Source organism: Typha angustifolia, chromosome 2 (genome assembly GCF_048772165.1).
Source record: "Typha angustifolia cultivar Huaian chromosome 2, ASM4877216v1, whole genome shotgun sequence".
Classification (NCBI taxonomy): Eukaryota; Viridiplantae; Streptophyta; class Magnoliopsida; order Poales; family Typhaceae; genus Typha; species Typha angustifolia.
Window position 1 is genome coordinate 8410112 of NC_133240.1, and position 21969 is coordinate 8432080.

Consider the following 21969-nt stretch of genomic DNA (forward strand, 5'->3'; position numbering starts at 1 on the left):
TAACTCGTTAGAAATTGGAGTCGTCTTCTTTCTCCCACTACTAGGGTTTCGATGAGCTCCTCTCCTCCCACATAGGGTCCATCTCCCCCCTCTCTGGGCTGGAGAGATGGATCCCTCTGGTCCTCCCGACCTCTCCCTGTTGGAGGATTTCGGGCAGAGGGTCGATCTCACGCGGCGGATCCGCGAGGTCTTGGTCAACTACCCCGAGGGAACCACCGTCCTCAAGGAGCTGATCCAGAACGCCGACGACGCCGGCGCCAACAGGGTCTGCCTCTGCCTCGATCGTCGCACGCATGGGGTCGATTCCTTGATCTCGCCCAATCTCGCCCAGTGGCAGGGACCCGCTCTTCTCGCTTACAACGACGCGGTGTTCACTGAGGACGATTTCGTTAGTATCTCCCGGATTGGGGACAGCAAGAAGCAGTCGCAGGCTTGGAAGACTGGACGTTTTGGGTATTCTCTCATGCTTTTCCTCCCTTTTATTAAATGAGTTCGGCCATTCTATACATGTGCGTGCTTATCGAATTGAATTGCAATGGTTTGTGATGTTAATTATAAATGCCCATGTTTGCAAGGCAATCATACTTCTTGAAAGCCCTAAATTTCTCTGATTCTTTCCTACTCAATGATGAAATGTGTGAATTCTGATTTTCTCCCTATAATGTCCTACAGTCCTGCATCTAGTAAGTCTAGTTTTATGCATGAATTTGATCTTTGTAAGTATGAGTCTCCTCCTAAACTAAGGTTGTTGGTAGGAGACGACCTCTATCACATTAGGAACCTTTATCAAAGGTTTGCAATTTGTTTACATCTCTTTGCAAAGATAGCGTTGCTTAGAAACCTATATATATATATATAGATACTTACCTGGGTTTCCCACTTGTTATAATCTGTGGCACTAATACCAGTTATGACACAGCACAAAGATATATATTTACACATTTAATGCAATGCAAGGTGCACCTTTGATGCTTGGATATCATCTATGATGCAACCTAAGCCTTTACTGCATATGACCTTATCATTTTTTCTCCTTCACTCATACGAGGTTTTTCATTAAACCAAGTTCTAATATGTCTTTCAATACTAGATCCTCAGTTCCTCCCACGTCAGTTTGAAAGGTTTATTTTTTGTTGTTTCTCACTTCTCAGTAGATATCAGGAAGGGTTTATCCAGTAATGGATACATTTGGGTTTTCTAGGGATCATGGAAGTAAATTAACAGCCAGGAACTTCCGAGTGAACTTTGGTTTTCTGTGGAGGCCGTTTGCAAATGTATGTGAAAGTAGTCACTATGGTAATAAGCTAGAATTTGTTTCACATGCGAATTGCCAAAAGAGGTCGAAAATTGCCAAAGGTAGAGCTACGAAAGTACTAATAGAGATTTAGTCCAAATATCATATCCTCTTGAGTCCAAATAGCTTTTTGCTCCAGCAATTGTCGTTTTTCCTTGGTTTGTAGCTGAGCTCAGATACGAGCGCCTTTTCATATCCTATTTGTGCTTCAAACATCTCTTATTGTTTTCCTTTTCTCGGTTGAGTTAGCTGGCTAGATTTTCTTTCCCAGGATCGATACTACCACATTTCTTTCAGTCCATTCCATGCTTGATATTTATCTCCAACTATTTCCGTCACAAACTTATTTAAATCTTCCAATGGCATATTAAGTTGCACTCAGTCATGACTTATTTCTGTCTTTTATTTTGTTATTAGGGTGGGCTTTAACTCGGTGTACCACCTAACTGACTTGCCATCTTTTGTAAGCGGCAAATATATTGTCTTATTTGACCCCCAAGGTGCATACCTTCCAAATGTTTCAGCTGCAAATCCTGGGAAACGACTTGATTATGTTAGCTCTTCAGCGCTTGCACTGTATAAAGATCAGTTTTTGCCATATTGTGCTTTTGGGTGTGACATGAAAGCACCATTCGCTGGAACTTTATTTCGTTTCCCTTTGAGGACTGCAGACCAGGCAGCTTTTAGCAGGCTCTCAAGGCAAACATACTTGGAAGATGACATCTTTTCACTATTTTTACAGCTTTACGAAGAAGCAGTGTTCACTATGCTTTTCCTTAAAAATATCGTTTCAGTTGAAATGTATGTATGGGAGTCAGGTGCGAATGAACCACAAAAGTTATACTCATGCTCTATCAGCCCAAAAAATGAAACTACAGCGTGGCATCGGCAAGCACTTCTTAGATTCTCTGGTTCAGCTGAATCTTCAAATTGGCAGTCAGATTCCTTTTCATTGGATTTTATTAGTGAGGCGTCCTCTGGGACAAATTTAGGGAAGAGGATCTGCACATTTTTCATAGTACAGAGAATGGCATCGTCATCAAGTAAAATTGGTACCTTTGCTTCTGCTGCTGTGAAGGAATACGATAATCGCTTACTTCCTTGGGCAGCAGTTGCAGCTTGTATATCTGACGGCATGCCTGAGGTATTATCTTTTATTGTTGTTCTATATAAGTACTTTTGGTATATATAATACTTGTCCTGCATCATGAAGCATAATAGTAGACACTGCAACTTACAGTTCTCTTTTATTTGGTATCGGGAGTTTATTCTAAGCATATGTTAGGATTTAGGATGGCTTCCATTTTCTTGCATTTTTTATAATCCTGAATTTAAACAACCTTTCCAAATTGAAACTCCTTCTGTATTGATCATCCTTTTGTTCTTTTTCATGATGGTGTCTTTCAATTAGATGGCTCCATCAGAGGCTTCTTACAAATGTTCTTTCATATTATTGATGTAAGCATATTTCCCATGGATCTAATGCAAGTCGTCGTATTATCAGTTAGGATGTAAAACATGAGAAGAGCTGAAATCTCGAAAAATGTGGGAATGGTTTGCTAAACATCATTTCCTATCACTTTCTAATGAAAGTAATGGGGACAAACTTTTTGTAAAGTAAACATGAGATGCTTTAAGATTTTGATATGATTTTACATATGCAGTTGGATGTTTGGTGGGGTCTTAGACTCTTTATTTATAGACAGATGTGTTGGGTTGGGCTAGTGACATTAGATGGACCTCCTGCCTGTTGTACACTGAAGCAGGATTTTGTTGGGGGGAACTGCATGCCTCCAGCATGCTATGAGAATCACATTGTACTTGAATAATCGTGATATATCTTGTGCTGTTTTCCCTTTCTTTCTTTTGTTATCTTCTCTTCTGTTCACATGTAATGCAAAGTGTAGCACTATAATACCTTGGAATTTTCTAAACTCAGCGAATCTTCTCATTCACAAACATATAGTTCACTACAAAAGTTATGCTCAAAATTTAAGGTAATCCAATACCAGATAATTTTTCTACATTCTTTGTCCGTTTTCCAAAATATCTTGTTTCTTCAAAATATACATTATGTGATGTTCTTTAAGGTGAATTGAGCTTTTACAGGATACTGTTCTTAAACAAGGCCATGCATTCTGCTTCCTTCCTTTGCCTGTAAGAACGGGGTTGGCTGTCCAAGTGAATGGTTACTTTGAAGTTTCTTCCAATAGGCGGAACATTTGGTATGGTGCTGACATGGATAGGGGTGGCAAACTTCGTTCAGACTGGAATAGGCTATTATTGGAAGATGTGGTTGCTCCAGCTTTTACTGAATTACTGTTGGGTTTGAGGATGCTATTGGGCCCCACCAAGACATTCTATTCTCTATGGCCAACTGGTTCATTTGAGGAGCCTTGGAACATTTTAGTTGAACAGATCTACAAAATAATTTATTCATCTTTGGTTGTATACTCAGAAATTGGAGGTGGAAAGTGGATTTCTCCAGCTGAAGCGTTTGTTCATGAGAAAGAGTACTTAGGAAGTAAAGATCTTGATGAGGCTCTTGTATTGTTAGGAATGTCCATTGTTTATCTTCCTAGTACTATAGTTGATATGTTCTCCAAATATACTGTGAATTCCTGCCTCAAAGTTGTTGCTCCTGTAACAGTAAGACATTTTCTAAAGGAATGCCAATCATTGGTTATGTTGAATAAATCATATAAGCTAGTTTTATTGGAATATTGTCTTAGCGATTTGGATGAAAGTGATGTTGGCAAACATGCAAATGGCCTTCCGTTGCTTCCATTAGTGAATGATCAGTTTGGAGCTTTTTCTGAGGTTTCTCAGGGTAATTCATATTTTATCTGCAATGAACTAGAATTCAAGCTTCTGAGTGCAGTTTCTGATAAAATAATTGACAGAAGCATTCCTCCTAACTTATTTAGTAAATTGTCTGAGATTGCTTCTCGTTCTCAGGCAAACATTGCATTTCTTGATGTTCAGGTTTTCCTTCAATTTTTCCCCAGGTTCTTCCCTGCTGATTGGAAATATAAAAATCAAGTCCCATGGAATCCAGAACTTGGTGCTACCTTTCCTACAATAGCTTGGTTTGAACTCTTTTGGCAGTATATCAGTGAATGCTCTTATGATCTGGGTTTATTCAGTGATTGGCCTACACTTCCATCTACTTCAGGGTACCTGTACAGAGCTTCAAAATACTCTAAACTTATTAATGCAGAATCATTATCTAGTGTGATGAAAGAGCTTTTGGCAAAGATAGGTTGCAAGATTTTGAATGCCAAATACAAAATAGAGCACCAGCAATTATCTCTTTATGTATATGGTGATGATGCTGCTGGTGTTCTTCACTCAATTTTTGAGTCTGTCTCCTCAAATGATAATCAACTACAGATTATTTTCCAAGGTATTGCTCTCCATGAGAAAAATGAACTCCGCCAATTCCTTCTGGATCCGAAATGGTACTTCAGTGGCACTCTTTCTGATCTGAACATAAAGAAATGTAGGAAGCTGCCTATTTATATGGTGTATGCTGGAGGGTATGCAGACACTTACCATTTCTCTGATTTGGATAGTTCTAGAAAGTACTTACCACCATTAGGCGTGCCTGAGCACTTATTAAATGATGACTTCATTCTTTGCATGTCTCAGAGTGATGAAGATATTTTAATGAGATATTTTGGAATTGAGCGCATGGCAAAGTCAATTTTCTACAAGAGATATGTTCTGAAGAGAGTAGATGAATTGCAACCAGAGTTGCGTGATGCAGTGATGTTAACCGTTATGCAAGATTTGCCCCAGTTGTCCTTGGAGGATCCATTATTTAAAGAATCTTTGAAAGGGCTCAGATTTGTTCCAACTACCAGTGGTATATTAGAGAGTCCTCAATCTCTTTATGATCCTCGTGTGGGAGAACTTTATGCTCTTCTTGAAGATTCGGACTGTTTCCCAAATGGTTTATTTCAGGAACCAGGTGTTCTCGACATGTTGCTTTGCCTAGGTCTTAGGACATCAGTATCTGCTGAGACTTTACTTCAAAGTGCTCATCAAATTGAAAGATTGATGCATAAAGATCAGTTGAAGGCTTATTCAAGGGGTAAGGTGCTTCTTTCATATCTTGAAGTTAATGCAAACAAGTGGTTTTCTAATAAATCATCTGATGGTCAAAGAAAGGTGAATATGTTGTTTACTAGAGTTTCTACATTGTCCAAGCCTAATGACACATCATTAGAAATTAATCATGAGAGATTATGGAATGACCTCAGAATGATATGTTGGTGCCCTGTGCTGGTTACTTCCCCCCATCCAGCTTTGCCATGGCCTTTGGTTTCATCAATGGTTGCTCCACCTAAGCAAGTGAGGGTACCTGCAGATATGTGGCTTGTTTCTGCTAGTTCACGTATTCTCGATGGTGAGTGCGCTTCATCAGCTCTGTCATATTGCTTGGGTTGGTCTTCTCCTCCAGGTGGAAGAGTAATTGCTGCTCAACTGCTTGAGCTTGGAAAGAATAATGAGATTGCCACAGATCAGGTACTTCGACAAGAATTGGCTCTTGTGATGCCTAGGATATACTCTTTGTTGACTCATTTGATTGGTTTTGATGAAATGGATATTGTTAAAGCTATTCTGGAGGGCTGTAGGTGGATTTGGGTGGGAGATGGGTTTGCAACAGCTGAAGAAGTAGTTCTCAGCGGCCACCTTCATTTGACTCCTTATATACGTGTTATTCCTGTTGATCTGGCAGTATTCAGGGAATTGTTCTTGGAGCTTGGGATAAAAGAACATTTGATCCCAACAGATTATGCTAATATTCTCTCAAGGATGGCCTCGAGAAAAGCATCTGTTCCCCTTGACGGGCAAGAACTAAGAACAGCTGTCATGGTTGTGCAGCACCTGGCCGAATTCCAGTTCCAGGAGTTACAGACACAAATCTTTCTGCCAGATGCCTCATCTAGATTGTGTCAGTCAACTGACCTTGTTTATAATGATGCTCCATGGCTTCTTGATGTTGGAGAGAGCACATATGCAGATGCATCTAAGATTGCTATAAATTCAAAAAAGAATGTTCACAATTTTGTGCACGGAAATATTTCAAATGATGTTGCAGAAAAACTTGGGGTCCGCTCTCTTCGCCGGCTACTGCTTGCTGAGAGTTCTGATTCTATGAATTTGAGTTTATCTGGGGTTGCCGAAGCCTTCGGACAACATGAGGCCTTGACTACCAGACTCAAACACATTGTTGAAATGTATGCAGATGGCCCTGGTATTCTTTTTGAGCTTGTACAAAATGCTGAAGATGCACAAGCCTCTGAGGTTGTTTTCCTATTGGATAAAACTCAGTATGGTACGTCATCCATTCTTTCTCCTGAAATGGCTGAATGGCAGGGGCCTTCTCTTTACTGTTTTAATGACTCTGTTTTCAGCTCGCAAGATCTTTATGCGATTTCGCGTATAGGTCAAGACAGTAAACTTGAAAAGCCTTTTGCGATTGGAAGGTTTGGTCTTGGCTTTAATTGTGTATATCACTTTACGGATATCCCTGGTTTTGTTTCTGGTGAAAACATTGTAATTTTCGATCCACATGCTCGTCATCTGCCAGGAATATCTCCAACTCATCCTGGGTTGAGGATACGATTTGCTGGAAGAGGAATCTTAGAACAGTTTCCCGATCAGTTCTCCCCATTCTTGCACTTCGGGTGTGACTTGCAACAGTCATTCCGAGGTACACTTTTTCGGTTTCCTCTTAGGAATGAAGCTACTGCTTATAGAAGTCAAATAAAGAAAGAAAAATATGCACCTGAAGATGTAGAGATTCTCTTCTCTTCCTTTTCTGAAGTAGTATCAGAGGCATTGCTTTTTCTCCGTAATGTCAAAAAGATATCCTTATTCGTGAAGGAGGGAGTTGGTCATCAGATGCAACTTATTCACTGTGTTTCTAGGCACAACGAGGGCAGCATCACAAAGGAACCACATGCAAATTATTCTATGCTCGACTTCATTCATGGAAATCGGCAAAGTGGAATGGATAGGGACCAGTTCTTAAAAAAGTTGAATAGGACTATCGATAGTGATCTGCCATGGAGGTTTCAGAAGGTTGCTATTGTGGAACAAGCTCCTACTGGCTCTATGTTACATTCTTGGATCATCAGCGAGTGTATAGGTGGTGGACATGCTAAACGACTATCTGTAGCATCGGGTAATAAATCACATAACTTTATCCCTTGGGCATGTGTTGCAGCCTTCATGCACTCTGTCAATATAAAGGATGTAAAGGAGTTGACTGATACTTTAAATATTGAAAGAGAATCTAATGTAAATGATGTACTTCTCAAATATCAAGATCCTGCTGGATCTGTTCAAGAAAGAAAAAAATTTGAGGGACGGGCCTTCTGCTTCTTGCCTTTACCAATTATTACTGGCCTCCCAGCACACACCAATGCATATTTTGAATTATCTTCAAATCGAAGAGATATCTGGTTTGGAAATGACATGGCTGGTGGTGGAAAAGTACGATCTGAGTGGAACATCTGCCTTCTCGAAGATGTTGTTGCTCCTGCATATGCTCACCTCCTTGCTGTTATTGCAGAAGAGATTGGTCCATCTGATTTTTTCTTTTCATTTTGGCCCACAGTTGTTGTTGTTGAACCATGGGTCTCAATGGTGAGGAAGCTTTATATGTCTATTGCTGATCTTGAACTCCGTGTTTTGTTCACGAAAGCTCGAGGGGGACAATGGATCTCGACAAGACAAGCTATTTTTCCTGATTTTAGTTTCTCAAAAGCTGTAGAGCTCGCTGAAGCTTTATCTCAAGCTGGTTTGCCATTGGTCTCAGTATCCAAGGCTATTGTGGATAAGTTTATGGAGGCATGCCCGTCATTACATTTCCTGAATCCCTATTTACTTAGAAACTTGTTAATTCGACGCAAACGTCGGTTTCTGAGCAAGGAAGCAGTCATCATGGCACTGGAATACTGCTTAACTGACATGAAAGAGTTGACCTTTTGTAACCAGTTGCAAGGATTGCCCTTAATTCCTTTAGCAAATGGATCATTCATGACATTCCACAAACGAGGGGAAGGTGAAAGAATATTTTTTACATCCCAAGAGGAATATGACCTTCTTAGAAATTCAGTCCCACATCTTCTCATAGATTGCTCTATACCCGATGAAGTTTCAAAAAAGCTACTGGAAATAGCTAACTCTGGGCAGCTAAACATACACTTGTTCACATGCTATTCCCTCGTTGATTTGCTTCCTAGGATTCTGCCACCAGAATGGCAGCAAGCTAAGAAGGTATCTTGGACTCCAGGCCATGAAGGTCAGCCCAGTTTAGAATGGATGAGCTCATTTTGGAATTATTTAAGGCTATCCTGCACAGACCTTTCAATATTTTCCAAATGGCCTATACTGCCTGTTGCAAATGGATGCCTCTTGCAACTTGCTGAAAACTCTAATGTAATCAGAGATGATGGGTGGACTGAAAACATGCATTCACTATTGCAGAAACTAGGATGCTTCTTTTTGAGGTCTGATCTCCCAATAGATCACCCCCAGCTTAGGTATTTTGTTCAGAATTCGACAGCACCTGGTGTTTTAAATGCTTTCCAGTCAGTTGCTTCTCCGCAGCAGGATATTAAGGAGTTGTTTGCCAATGCCTTAATTGCAGAAATGCATGAACTTCGGAGTTTCATTTTTCAGTCCAAATGGTTTTCTGGGGAACAGTTTAATTCTTTACATTTTGATATAATCAAGGTTCTTCCAATATTTGAGTCTTACAAGAGTAGACAGCTCATTAGCTTGGCCAATCCCAGAAAATGGCTTAAACCAGAAGGCGTTCATGAGGACCTTCTAGATGAAAATTTTGTCAGAACTGAATCTGAGAAAGAAAAGACCATTTTAAGAGGCTTTCTTGATATAAAGGAACCTACAAAAGCTGAGTTTTACAAGGATCATGTGCTTAATCGTATTTCAGAGTTTCTTTTGCACCCAACTATTCTTTTATCGATTCTGTGCGACGTCAAGGTTTTGATGGAAGAAGATGCTTCTGTAAAAGCTATGTTATCTGAAATACCTTTTGTTTTAGCAGCCAATGGATCGTGGCTACATCCTTCTAGGTATGTTTCTTGGTATTACCACACTTAGAGGTTGCATGCCCTTAGTGCTCACAACAATGAGTTATTTATGATTGTTAAAATCATTATGGCTGCTTCTCTCTTCGACATTGCACTATTTTTTATTCTAGTTACTCCTTAATGTGAACTAGAGGTATGGAGTGCATGTTCTCTTTATTAGATGCTTTATTGTTCTGAAACAAAACTGGCATCATGTTAATTTGTAAAAATGTCAGTATTTTCCTTCTTATCAGTATCTGCCTTATGTATTATTTTCGTGAAGTACTGATATTTGATATCAATCAAGGTTATGAATATTGTCTGAAAATACCATTTGAGGCCTGGCAATTGTCTTTACCTTTTATGCATCTTTACCTAGAGCTTCTGTCTCTTTTTCCTGATCATCATTTTAAAAACTTACCTGCATGGTATGTGTGTGGATGGGGGTTAATCCTTTATATCAAGCGTAGAGTGTGAGAGATAGGGGTCAGTAGATTATCCACCATTTGCAAGAGTTGTGCTAGAGATTGGAATAGAATATGCACCGACATGGGTACGACATTGAAGAGGGCAAACTAGTGGAGTGTTATTGGAAATTTAGGGTTCAGTAGGCTAACTAGTCTGGTTTGCTAGACCTGAACCTGCTTGGAAGCTTATGTTACTTAACATGTGATCCGCTTAGGCCAAATATGCTGCTTTGACTGGGAGATGACCTTTGCTGTTGAACAGTATAGTGTTGCCAATGCTCATTCATGCTTCGCTCGGTGAAAAGGAAATTGTTGGTCTAGGCAATAGTTGGTAACAGACTTCTCAAATCATCCATATGACAATCTGCAATTGACTACTGTTGACAGGCAGCTGTAATTGGAAATCAGACTGCCATACTCAGTTTGTAGTAGCATAAGCTTCATATTTGGTATTTTACTATTTTTTTTACCTTCCAGGTACAAGTACCACGTATACCTTTGGTGAACCAATTAAATATAATTCTTATTTAAAATAACCAATTAAATATAATTCTTATTTAAAATAGGTTGAAAATAAATATGAGAAAGGAATAGTGAACTGAAAGCAGAGGATAAACTCGAGGGGAAGAAATAGTATGTTCTAGTCAACCTAGTAGACCTCGAATATTTGAGACTTAAGGGCTTATTTGTTGCTATTTTCTTTTGTATTGATCCACAATAGTGGTCTTCTTTTGTTGCAATCTGATTATTATTTTTAATGAACCTAATCTTTCTGGATAGTGATTCTTATTTTTTCTGAACCTAATATTTCACCTCAGGCTCTATGATCCTCGTGTACCTGAATTACAAAGTTTGCTGCACAAAGAAATCTTCTTTCCTTCTGAGAAGTTTATGGATGCCAACATTCTTGAGTCCCTGGCAAGTTTGGGACTTAAAAAAACCCTGGGTTTTACTGGTTTACTCGACAGTGCTAAGTCAGTTTCAATGATGCATCATTCGGGGAGTATTGATGCACCTATATATGGCCGAAGATTACTTGTTTATTTGGATGCTCTTGCATTCATGCTTTCAGATGCTAAGAGGAATGAAGATAATAATGGGTTTACTAGTTTGACATTATCCAAATGTGATAAATTGTATGAGGAAGACCCACAGAAAGAAAAAAATGAAGATGAAAATGGAGAATGGGACGAAGATGTAACAATTTTCCTTTCCAATTTTAATCATGACATGCTAGAAAATGAATTTTGGTCACAGATTCGAACTATTTATTGGTGTCCGGTCAACACTGGCCCTTTGATTGAAGGACTTCCATGGTTCATATCAGAAGATCAAGTAGCACCTCCAATTGTCACTAGGCCTAAATCCCAGATGTGGCTTGTGTCATCAAAAATGCGAATTCTTGATGGTTCTTGCAAATGTATGTACCTCCAGCAAAAACTTGGTTGGTTAGATCCACCAGATGGAAGAGTTTTGTCCACACAATTAATTGAGCTCTCAAAATCCTACAATAAACTTAAAATGCACTCTGAACAAGAATCCCCTATTGATGCTGTTCTAGAAAAGGAGATCCTATCAATATACTCTAAACTGCAAGAATTTATTGGTACCAGTGATTTTAAAGATGTAAAAGAGGACCTGGATGGTGTCCCATGGGTTTATGTAGGTGACAACTTCGTTTCTCCAAAGGCACTTGCTTTTGACTCACCTGTGAAGTATCATCCTTATCTCTATGTTGTTCCTTCTGAGTTGTCAGAATTCAAAGCATTACTTTCAGAATTGGGTGTAAGATTGACATTTGATGCTGGAGATTACCTAAATGTGTTGCAACGTTTGCAAAGTGACATGAAAGGAGAGCCACTATCGACTGAGCAATTAACTTTTGTTCATTGTGTCTTGGAAGCTTTTGCTGACAGTTACACTGTCAACCTACCTGATGCATTATTGAACTCACTCTGCATTCCTGATTCTTCGGGTATTCTGTTGCCTGCTTTAAATCTTGTCTATAACGATGCACCCTGGATGAAGAATAGTACTCCGTCTTCTAAACATTTTGTGCACCCAAGCATTAGCGATGATCTTGCTAAAAGGCTAGGATTGCAATCTCTTTGTGGTTTATCTTTAGTTGACGAGGAGCTAACGAGGGACTTATTATGTATGGATTATGCGAGAATTTGCGAGTTGCTAGCTTTGTATGGAGACAGTGACTTTCTTCTATTTGACTTTCTAGAGTTGGCTGATAATTGCAACGCTAAGAAATTGCACTTGATCTATGATAAACGGAAACATCCTCGGCAATCCTTACTCCAACAGAATCTAGGTAACTGTTTGCTTCACCTGCTAAACATTATGTTGAATATGCTTCGAAAACAGACAATAATGATTGTTTTTATTGTTTGTTTTTTTCCTTCACTTGTATGATTTGCATTATTTTGGTAGTATGATACTTTTTGTTCGACTTATATAATTTTACAGTTACTCTTTTACAATTGTGATTTTTCAGGTGATTTTCAAGGCCCATCTTTGACAGTGGTGTTGGAAGGAGCCACTTTGAGTCGAGAAGAAATATGCGGCCTCCAACTTCCTCCTCCATGGAAAATTCGGGGTAGTGCACTCAATTATGGGTTGGGACTTCTTAGTAGTTATTTCATGTGTGATATCCTGACAATAATTTCCAGTGGTTATTTCTACATATTTGATCCCTTGGGTTTGGCCCTTGGTGCGTCCACTACTGGTGGCCCTTGTGCAAAATTATTCTCTTTGGCAGGTGCGTTAAAGCTACTCTTTTCTTTATGATTTAACACTTCATAATGCCCAAAATGTTTTTGCCATTTCTTGTGGGCTTTGAAGCTCACATTTACGATCTAATAGTAGGAACTTTTGGATAGATCACATAATTATCTCTTCCACGTGCTCCGGGGAGAAACTAAGTACCGGTAACAAGAAGAAACATACCTAAGGCTGTTTGGTATTATAACGTATGAACCATCATCATAAACATGCAAACTTTTCCTCTCAAATGTGGTGTGAATTGATGCATACTGCAAGTCCATTTGCATGGAAGGGAGGCTCATAATTTTAGGAATGTAGGCTATAATTTATAGTATATATAGTCACTTGCATTAGAAGTGTTAAAATCATTAAGGTTTATTGGATCAGCGATAAAGAACAACGAAAGTTAGAAAATGATCAATTGACGATGGTTATGTCGAAGGCACATGCTATGCCGTGCCATTATCTATAGTTACACACCAAATTTTGGATCGATTTAGATGTAAGAAAATTGTAACAATTTAGGTAGTGGTAGCCTCGTGAGTTAGAGTTCTAATGGCTTTAGTTTCACCTAAATCGGGGGTCGAGATAAAAAGATATGAATAAAAGAGTAGAGCAATGTCAGAATAGGATAGAACGGTATATATCCGACGTTGCGGCGATCGTTGGAGGGTGGTGGACGGCCAAAGGTGGTAGTGGACGACCGTAAAGTAGAGTAGCTACTGGAGGAAGATGGTGACTAAAGTTTGAAAACTTAGTGGTTCTGCAGTTATGATATACCTTAGAAAGATAAATGAGATCTAACAGCCACGGTAAAAGATAAAGACGAAAAAATAATTAGGCTAAACTTAGATTCATTCAGTGGTATTTATCAACACATGTCTGCTCCTATTTTATAGAAATAAAAATCTCAGCGGATCGGTTCCACATGTATATTATCCAATTCATTTAAAATTCAAAATAATAAGGTAAAACCAGCAAACTAGAATGATCATTTTGTGTGGATACCACCTCTAGACTTGTGTACTCGCATAGGGGCAACAGGGCAGCCCCCGTTGACACTCTGGCCCCGTGACAGGTCATGAGAGAGAGAGAGAGAGAGAGAGAGAAGTTGAGGGCATTTTAGTCTTTTCTATAATTTCTTAGTCTATTTTTCCTTTAGGGTTGTCACCAATGTAAGGCTTGTGATGTTCTTGTTTGAGATTAATGAATATTTTGATATTGTCTTTTTTTTTCTCGTTTGTGAATTCCAACACTCCATTGGTAGATTCCACAGGTTTTGTTACTTTGTCCTTCACCAATGCCTTTGCTTTACATCATCTTCCTTTAAAATTACGTCTTACTAGGAATGTTGTCTGTCAAATATTTAATTAGTGGGACTAGTTGTATGACATACTTATTAAGCAGGTTATATTAGGAAAGGAAGTTGATAATGTTTATGACATGATGCATGCTTAACTTGTAATATGTTTTGAAGCATGCAACCTGGCTAATTTTCATTTCATGCATGCTTTAAAGGGTTCAAATCAAGATATGTAATTGGAATAGACTGTTAAATCAGCTTACAATATATTTTAGCTTGTAGCTCTATTGGCATATTCTGTCCTTAACATCAAATGCAGAGTCAAGAGTCCCTCCAATGCATGATTTTTTCACTTCTTAAAATTGTAAATGGTATGGCTTTCTTAAATTGTGTGGATTTCTCCTGTATTTTTTTTTTTCTGAGAACTTTTTTACCACTATCAATTCATAGTTTTACTATTAGTAGACATTTGTTGGCCAATAGAGGAGAATTAATGGGAAACTATTAATTTGCAGGAACTGACTTGATTGAGAGATTTCGTGATCAATTCCAACCAATGCTTGTTAGTCATGACACTTCATTATTTTCATCTAACTCCACCGTTATACGTATGCCTTTATCATCTAAATGTATGAAAGACCTTGAAACAGACTGTAAAAAGGTAAAGCAGATCTTTGATCGATTTATGCAGCACACATCTTCAACACTCCTATTTTTAAGGTCAATCCTGCAGGTACAGTATATCTCAAATATGCCTTGTAAATGCTACTATGTTTTATTTAAGTTTCTATTGCCACCTGATTTTTTCTTTGACTAACCTGTACTGTCATTCTAGTAACTTCCTCTTTTTTTCCTTCCCCTCACATAATTAATGCTAGTTAGTTAGCCAAGACTTGGTATAGCAATGTGTAATGATACAGGCAATTTAATGGATGAAAAAATGAACTAATTTCTTGAGTTGGTTTCTGCAGATCTATTTTGTTGACATATTCCAAATTCTTCTTCCATTTCAGGTGTCTTTATCAACATGGGAGGAAGAGAACTCTCAGCCGTCCTTAAATTATTCTGTGACTGTTGACACGGCATTTGCTATTTTGAGGAATCCATTCTCAGAAAAGAAATGGAGGAAGTTTCAAATATCAAGATTATTTACTAATTCAAGTGCAGGCATCAAAATGCATGCAATAGATGTGAATGTGATTGAGGGTGAAAGTAGTTTCATAGACAAATGGCTTGTTGTGCTTTGCCTGGGATCTGGGCAAACTCGAAACATGGCTCTTGATAGGTACGTTTTCTTATACATCAAAATGCACTACTGAAGCAAAAAAGATCATTTTCGCTACCACATTTTGAACCTACAAATTTTCTTGTTGCTTGTAAGTTTTCATCGCTGTGGTACTGAAATTACATGTGCAACACATAAGAATTATCTAAAGATCTTATTTTCTATCAATGATATACTTGCATATAATAACAAATTTGGATAGAAAATGATACAAATAGAAGATTCCATCTAAGCGGACGTTTTTATCTTGGTAATGAATTGAGCGTAATTGTTATGATGGATTATATGTTTGATATTCCACTGCTTGCCTTCAATTTCTCAACATCAATTGAAGCTATGTAAAGTTCCAGTGCAGCTTTCTAGGTTTTTGACTTTTTTCTTTTATTGTCTTATGTTTGGACAATGGTTTGTCTATCATCAGGCCCAACCCACCCAAACCAGGCCTAGACTTGCTTGACTAAGTCCTGCTCACTATGCCCATATGCAGCCCAGCCCATTATGCGCTCCCATTCCTGCCCCACATTGGATGATTGGTTTATTGGGGATCACTATATAACTATTTTTCTATGAAAGTTAACTAAAATATTTTTGTAGATAGGCCGGTATGCTTGGCTTGTTATAATATAATAATTTTGATAACTTGACTTGTTATGCCCAATTTGACTTCAATATCTCACTAGCTAGTGGGCGGTAATAGGCTTTAATAATCTAGTCCGATCCAAACTCGGCCCGCCCCAAGTGATTGGTGGGCTGTACTGCTAATAGAGTGATTGGTTAGCCCGAAAAGCTCGGTCTGAACCTGGCCCAGCCTGCCCAATGATCATCTCTACCTAAGGGGTGTTGAAACAACTCTTTATATAGTGTAGCGGAGTGCTAACAGGAAATACATATTGTGTATGTCAGAAGGCCAACACATAATAATAATCTGCAAGAAAGAAAGTCTTCTTGTGCATACTTTATATAGTTGATTCTGTAATTCACAATACCATATAATACACATTACAAAGACATACACAAAAGAGAAAAAAAAAGAAGGGCCAGTTTGTGAATAACATACTCCTTAATCATGATAATAAGATCAGATGGATTTATGCTTCAATTTTTTCATTCTTTTGGTATGGTGCACATCATGAGTTTACAACAAACTAAGGCTGTTTGATTAAAGGTCAAGTGTGCATGCACTTGTAGAGAATTTAACAACATTTTTCCTCATGAGATCAATTTCTGCTCATCTAACTTGGTATTTTTAGGCGATATATTTCTTATAACTTGACACCTGTTGCTGGAGTAGCAGCTCACATTTCTAGGAATGGAAGCCCGATAAGTATGCATCTACCTAGCTGTATATTGTCTCCTCTTCCCCTATCTGGATCTATATGTATGCCAGTCACAGCTCTTGGATATTTCCTTATAAGTCACAATGGTGGTCGGTACATTTTTGATCGTCCACATGAGACAACTTTGTCTGAACAAGAACGTCGGATTATTGCTAGAAATCAACTAATCGAAGCCTGGAACAAGGAACTGATGCTATGTGTTCGTGATTCATACGTTGAGATGATATTGGAATTCCAAAAGCTCAGGAAGGACCCGATGGCTTCTGCTATGGAATCAAAATCTGGGCGTACAGTGGGTTATATTTTGCAGGCTTATGGTGATAGGATATACTCATTTTGGCCAACATCTAATCAGCAATCAGTTTCGACTAGTGAACTTAGTGCTTCTATCAATAATCGAAGTTCAACTAAAGCTACTGAAGCAGATTGGCAATCATTGATCGAGCAAGTTATAAGGCCTCTTTATGTACGGCTTGTTGATCTCCCTGTATGGCAGCTCTACTCTGGAAATCTTGTCAAAGTTGATGAAGGCATGTTCCTGACTCAACAAGGGAGTGGAGATGGCAATAACTTGCCATCAGCTAGTGTTTGTAGCTTTGTTAAGGAACACTATCCTGTATTTTCTGTACCTTGGGAGTTGGTCAGAGAAATTCAATCAGTTGGAATAACAGTAAGAGAAATCAAGCCCAAGATGGTTAGAGATCTACTAAAGGGTTCTTCTTCTGTTATACTTCGATCTATTGATACATATGTAGATGTTTTGGAATATTGTTTGTCTGATATCCGTCCACACAATGACTCTGGTCTTTCTACAATTAGTGGACCTGGAATTTGTACTAGTCATGTTGTGAATGAAAATATTTCTATAGGTGAGACACGTTTGTCAAATTCTAGCATGTTGCAATCTCACAGCACAGTTGCACAGGGCTCAGGTAGTTCAGGTGGTGATCCACTTGAAATAATGACTTATTTTGGCAAGGCTTTATATGATTTTGGTCGTGGGGTTGTTGAGGATATTAGCAAAGCAGGAGATCCTCTAGCTCATAAATCTACTAATGTTGGTAGCAGTGGAAATGCTGACCGTTCATTGTCATATGTAGTTGCTGATCTCAAAGGCGTGCCATTTCCAACTGCAACAAAAAGTCTGACAAGGCTGGGATTAACTGAACTCTGGATCGGGAACAAGGAGCAGCAGCAAATTATGCGCCCATTGGCTGATAAGTTTATCCATCATCAGTGTTGGGAAAAACCTGTCTTGGCTGATAAGTTTATCCATCATCAGGCTATCCACAGGCCATTAAAGTTGACTTTATTTTCGCCAAACTTGTTGTCAAGCCATTTAAAGTTTCTTTTTGATGAGCGTTGGGTAAATCGGATAAGAGAAACTAATGACACCCCTTGGGTTTCATGGGGTAATACTTCAGAATCACCGTGTGATGGGCCTTCTCCTGAATGGCTAAGAAGTTTCTGGAAAATTTTCAATTCTTTGAAAGGTGATCTTTCACTTCTATCTGACTGGCCCCTAGTTCCTGCTTACCTGGGTCGAGCAGTTCTATGTCGTGTAAAAGTACGTCACCTGGTATTTGTTCCTCCAGTTATTGATTCAACACTTGTTAATCAAGTTCCAGACGAGATTGGTAGAGAAGTTGAGGTAGGAGGTTCTTCTGGAAATGACATTTCAGAAGCTGACCTAAATAAGTTACATCATGCAGCATTTGATTTGATCAACTCGAGATATCCATGGTTATTTCCTCTGCTTACTCAGTTTAATATACCCTTATACGATGCGTCCTTCCCTGAATGTGACATACCTTGTAATTTTTTTCCCCCACGCGACCGAACACTTGGTCATGCTATCATTTCCAAATTATGTGCTGCCAAAGATGCTGGCTTTCTTTCATTGCCAATTCATTTATCGGATGAAGATCGTGACAATCTGTTTGCCCTATTTGCATTGGATTTCAGATCATTAAGCGAGTATGTGTACCAGAGAGAAGAGCTAGATGTGTTAAGATATCTTCCAATATACAAAACAGTTTTGGGCACCTATACTAGCTTGTCTGGCGCTGATCATTGGATTGTTTCTCCAACTACATTCTATTATCCTAAAGATGAGCGATGCCTTTCTAGTTCATTGGTTGCCAGCTCACTCTTTCATGCTTTAGGAGTCAGTCAGTTGAGTGATCAAGAAATACTAGTCAGGTTTGCTTTGCCTTGCTTTGAAAAGAAAACTGCACAAGAACAGGAAGACATTTTGTTATATTTGTACACAAATTGGAAAGATCTACAGCACAGTTCTGCTGTAGTGACCACCTTGAAGGAGACTAACTTTGTAAGAAATGCAAATGAATTTTGCACCGAGTTATTTAAACCGAAGGACCTGCTTGATCCTAATGATCCTTTGCTGACATCAGTATTCTTTGGGGAGCGAGACAAGTTTCCTGGTGAAAGGTTCACAACAGATGGTTTTGTTCGCATATTAAAGAAAGCAGGTCTTCGGACATCGTCAGAAGCTGATATGATGGTAGAATGTGCAAGTAGAGTAGAGTCAATTGGAAGGGATACCATGGTTCTTGTTGAAGATCCGGATGACTTTGAGGCTGACTTCTTTAGTAGCCGAAATGATATTCCTTTCGAAATATGGTCATTGGCGGAATCTGTTGTTAGTTCAATATTTACGAATTTTGCTACTTTGTATGATAATGCTTTCTGTGAGAAGATCAGCAAAATTGCATTTATACCAGCTGAAAAAGGCTTTCCCAGTCTTGGTGGTAAGAAAGGAGGTAAGAGGGTACTTTCTTCATATAGAGAATCTATTTTGCTAAAGGACTGGCCATTGGCATGGAGTTCTGCTCCCATTCTCACTAAACAAAATGTTGTTCCTCCTGAATACTCTTGGGGAGCATTTTCTCTACGGAGTCCTCCAGCATTTTCTACTGTCCTGAAGCATCTGCAGGTTAGGTTAGTTAATACGTTTTACTCTTCTGTGCAAAATTCTGAATCACCTGAAGTTCTTTTTGAAATGACAATAGGTTATTGGAAGAGATAATGGTGTGGATACTCTAGCACACTGGCCAACTTCATCTGGCATGATCACAGTGGAAAATGCTTTTCTAGAGATTCTCCAATACTTGGATAAGATTTGGGGAACACTATCTTCTTCAGGTCAGTAAACACATTGCATCCCATCCACTCTGTTTCTACAATCATTGGTAGAATTCTTATTGGATAGTCTAGAGTCAACTGCAAGATTTTTTAAAATTTTTTAATGTTCCTTTGCACTATTACCAAAGGTAAAACAACTGTGGAAGTTTGCATGTCTTTTGTTTCTGATGAGGATGTGAACACCAACAAAAGCGAAAACCACACATTTTTCTCACAAAGTGCTAGTGATGATGCTATGCAATTTTCTTTAAGATATAGAGAACTTCAATTTCTCAATTCAATAGGTGCATTATTGGTTGAGTTGGCTAACGGTATCACCCAAAGTTAGTAATCACCAGATGTTTGTAATAATAAATGTTACCAGAAGTTTCTAGTGCTGTTAAAGTAACAATAGGGATATTAAATTTCTCTGGATTTTGGTCTTCATGATAGATTTGTGCAGATTATTTGTTTGCAAGATGCTGTTATCATTTAGACCAGAGATTGGGAGATTCCAAATTATTACATGATTTCTTAATAGATCCAAAAGGTTCTTATAAATGTCATTAATCTGGTTCTGATTCTGAAACATTTTATTAGATCAGTAAAATCACATTTACTATAGAGAGATTCTCAGTCTCATCTGCAAAATAGGGAGATGGACCATGTCCTAATTCATCTGTGATGTATCATGTATGCCATTTCAGATAAAAGAGAGCTACGGAAATTGGCATTTGTACCAGTTGCGAATGGTACTCGCTTGGTTACAGTGGAATCTCTTTTTGCTCGCTTAACAATTAACATGTCACCATTTGGATTTGAACTCCCGAGTCTCTATCTGCCATTTGTAAACATCCTTAGAGAAATTGGGATGCAGGAAATTCTTAGCGTCTCCTGTGCAAGAGATACTCTTTTGAATATACAAAAAGCATGTGGATACCAGCGTTTGAACCCAAATGAGCTTCGTGCAGTAATGGAAATATTGAATTTCATACGTTCTGGGACTACACAAGCAATGTCAGATGAATCTGGCTGGACTTCTGAAGTGATAATCCCTGATGATGGCTGCAGGCTTGTTTCAGCAAGATCATGTGTGTATATTGATCCATATGGGTCCCAATTTCTTGGTAATATAGATATATCAACATTAAGATTTGCTCACCCAGACCTTCCTGTGAATATATGTGCTGACTTGGGCATCAAAAAGCTTTCTGATGTCATCATTGAGGTACTTTATATTAACAAATCTCTCCATATTTTAAGTGAAAAGGACCATTCAGTTACTTCTAGAGATAATTTGTTAATCTTCCTCTTTTGCAGGAATTGGATGAAGAATCAGAATTACAGGTAGTGAGCCATATTGGGTCTATATCAGTGAATAATATAAAACACAAGCTTCTCAGCAAATCACTACAGCATGCTGTGCTGGTATTAATCAATAGTATCACCAATCACTTCCCTTCGTTTGAAGGCCTGAATTTCTCGCAAATACAAAATTTCCTTGAACACATGGCAGAGAAACTGCAATTTGTTCAGTGCCTCCAGACTCGGTTTCTTTTACTTCCCAAGCTTCAGAATATCACAAGAGTTGTGCACGAGTCTGCTATTCCTGAATGGCAAGGCAATGGAAGACATCGGACTACTCACTTTATCAATAGATCAAAAACTTGTATTTTAGTTGCAGAGCCTCCAAGCTTTTTGACAGTATATGATGGTGTTGCCATTGCTGTGAGCCATGTGCTGGGGGCACCTGTGGTGTTACCCGTCGGTGCACTGTTTGCCTGCCCAGATGGTTCAGAGAAAGAAGTCCTCAAAATATTAAAACTAGGGTCGGAAATTGGAGTTTTGAATCATGATGGTAGGCACAATATTTCATTGGGCAAGGAATTGTTATCTCAGGATGCTTTCCAAGTGCAATTCCTACCTCTACGACCATTTTACAGCGGAGAAGTAGTGGCATGGAAGACAGGAAAAGAGGGAGAAAAACTGCGGTATGGTAGAGTTCCAGAAGATGTGAGGCCATCGTCTGGCCAAGCACTGTATCGCTTCTCAGTGGAAACAGCACCTGGCGAGATACAAATGCTGTTATCTACACAAGTTTTCTCATTTAAAAGTGTTTCAATGGCTGATATCTCTTCCATGCCTTCCATAGCAGAGAGCAGTGAAATGACACGAAGAAGTCAAAGCTTGCATAGTACATCCACAAGCCTCGGGAAAGCAGTCACAGACCAGGTTAGCCAAGTACTTTGATATAGC

The 21969-nt window shown here is 38.8% G+C and overlaps 1 protein-coding gene across 3 annotated transcripts in view; it reads left to right on the forward strand.

The window, feature by feature from the left end:
* LOC140769233 (uncharacterized) overlaps nt 1–21969 on the forward strand; it is a 22680-nt gene continuing 711 nt past the window's right edge. The window contains exons 1-11 of one of the 3 annotated variants that reach the window (XM_073109878.1): nt 2–453; nt 1712–2438; nt 3404–9408; nt 10691–12192; nt 12376–12639; nt 14463–14680; nt 14961–15232; nt 16483–19525; nt 19602–19734; nt 20421–20941; nt 21034–21945. In XM_073109878.1, the coding sequence (XP_072965979.1) occupies nt 107–453; nt 1712–2438; nt 3404–9408; nt 10691–12192; nt 12376–12639; nt 14463–14680; nt 14961–15232; nt 16483–19525; nt 19602–19734; nt 20421–20941; nt 21034–21945 (13944 nt within the window). In that variant the 5' untranslated portion in view covers nt 2–106. Of the gene's footprint in view, nt 454–1711; nt 2439–3403; nt 9409–10690; nt 12193–12375; nt 12640–14462; nt 14681–14960; nt 15233–16482; nt 19531–19580; nt 19735–20420; nt 20942–21033; nt 21946–21969 lie in introns of those variants that run through there. The other 2 variants (XM_073109887.1, XM_073109896.1) reach the window with 2 other exon arrangements.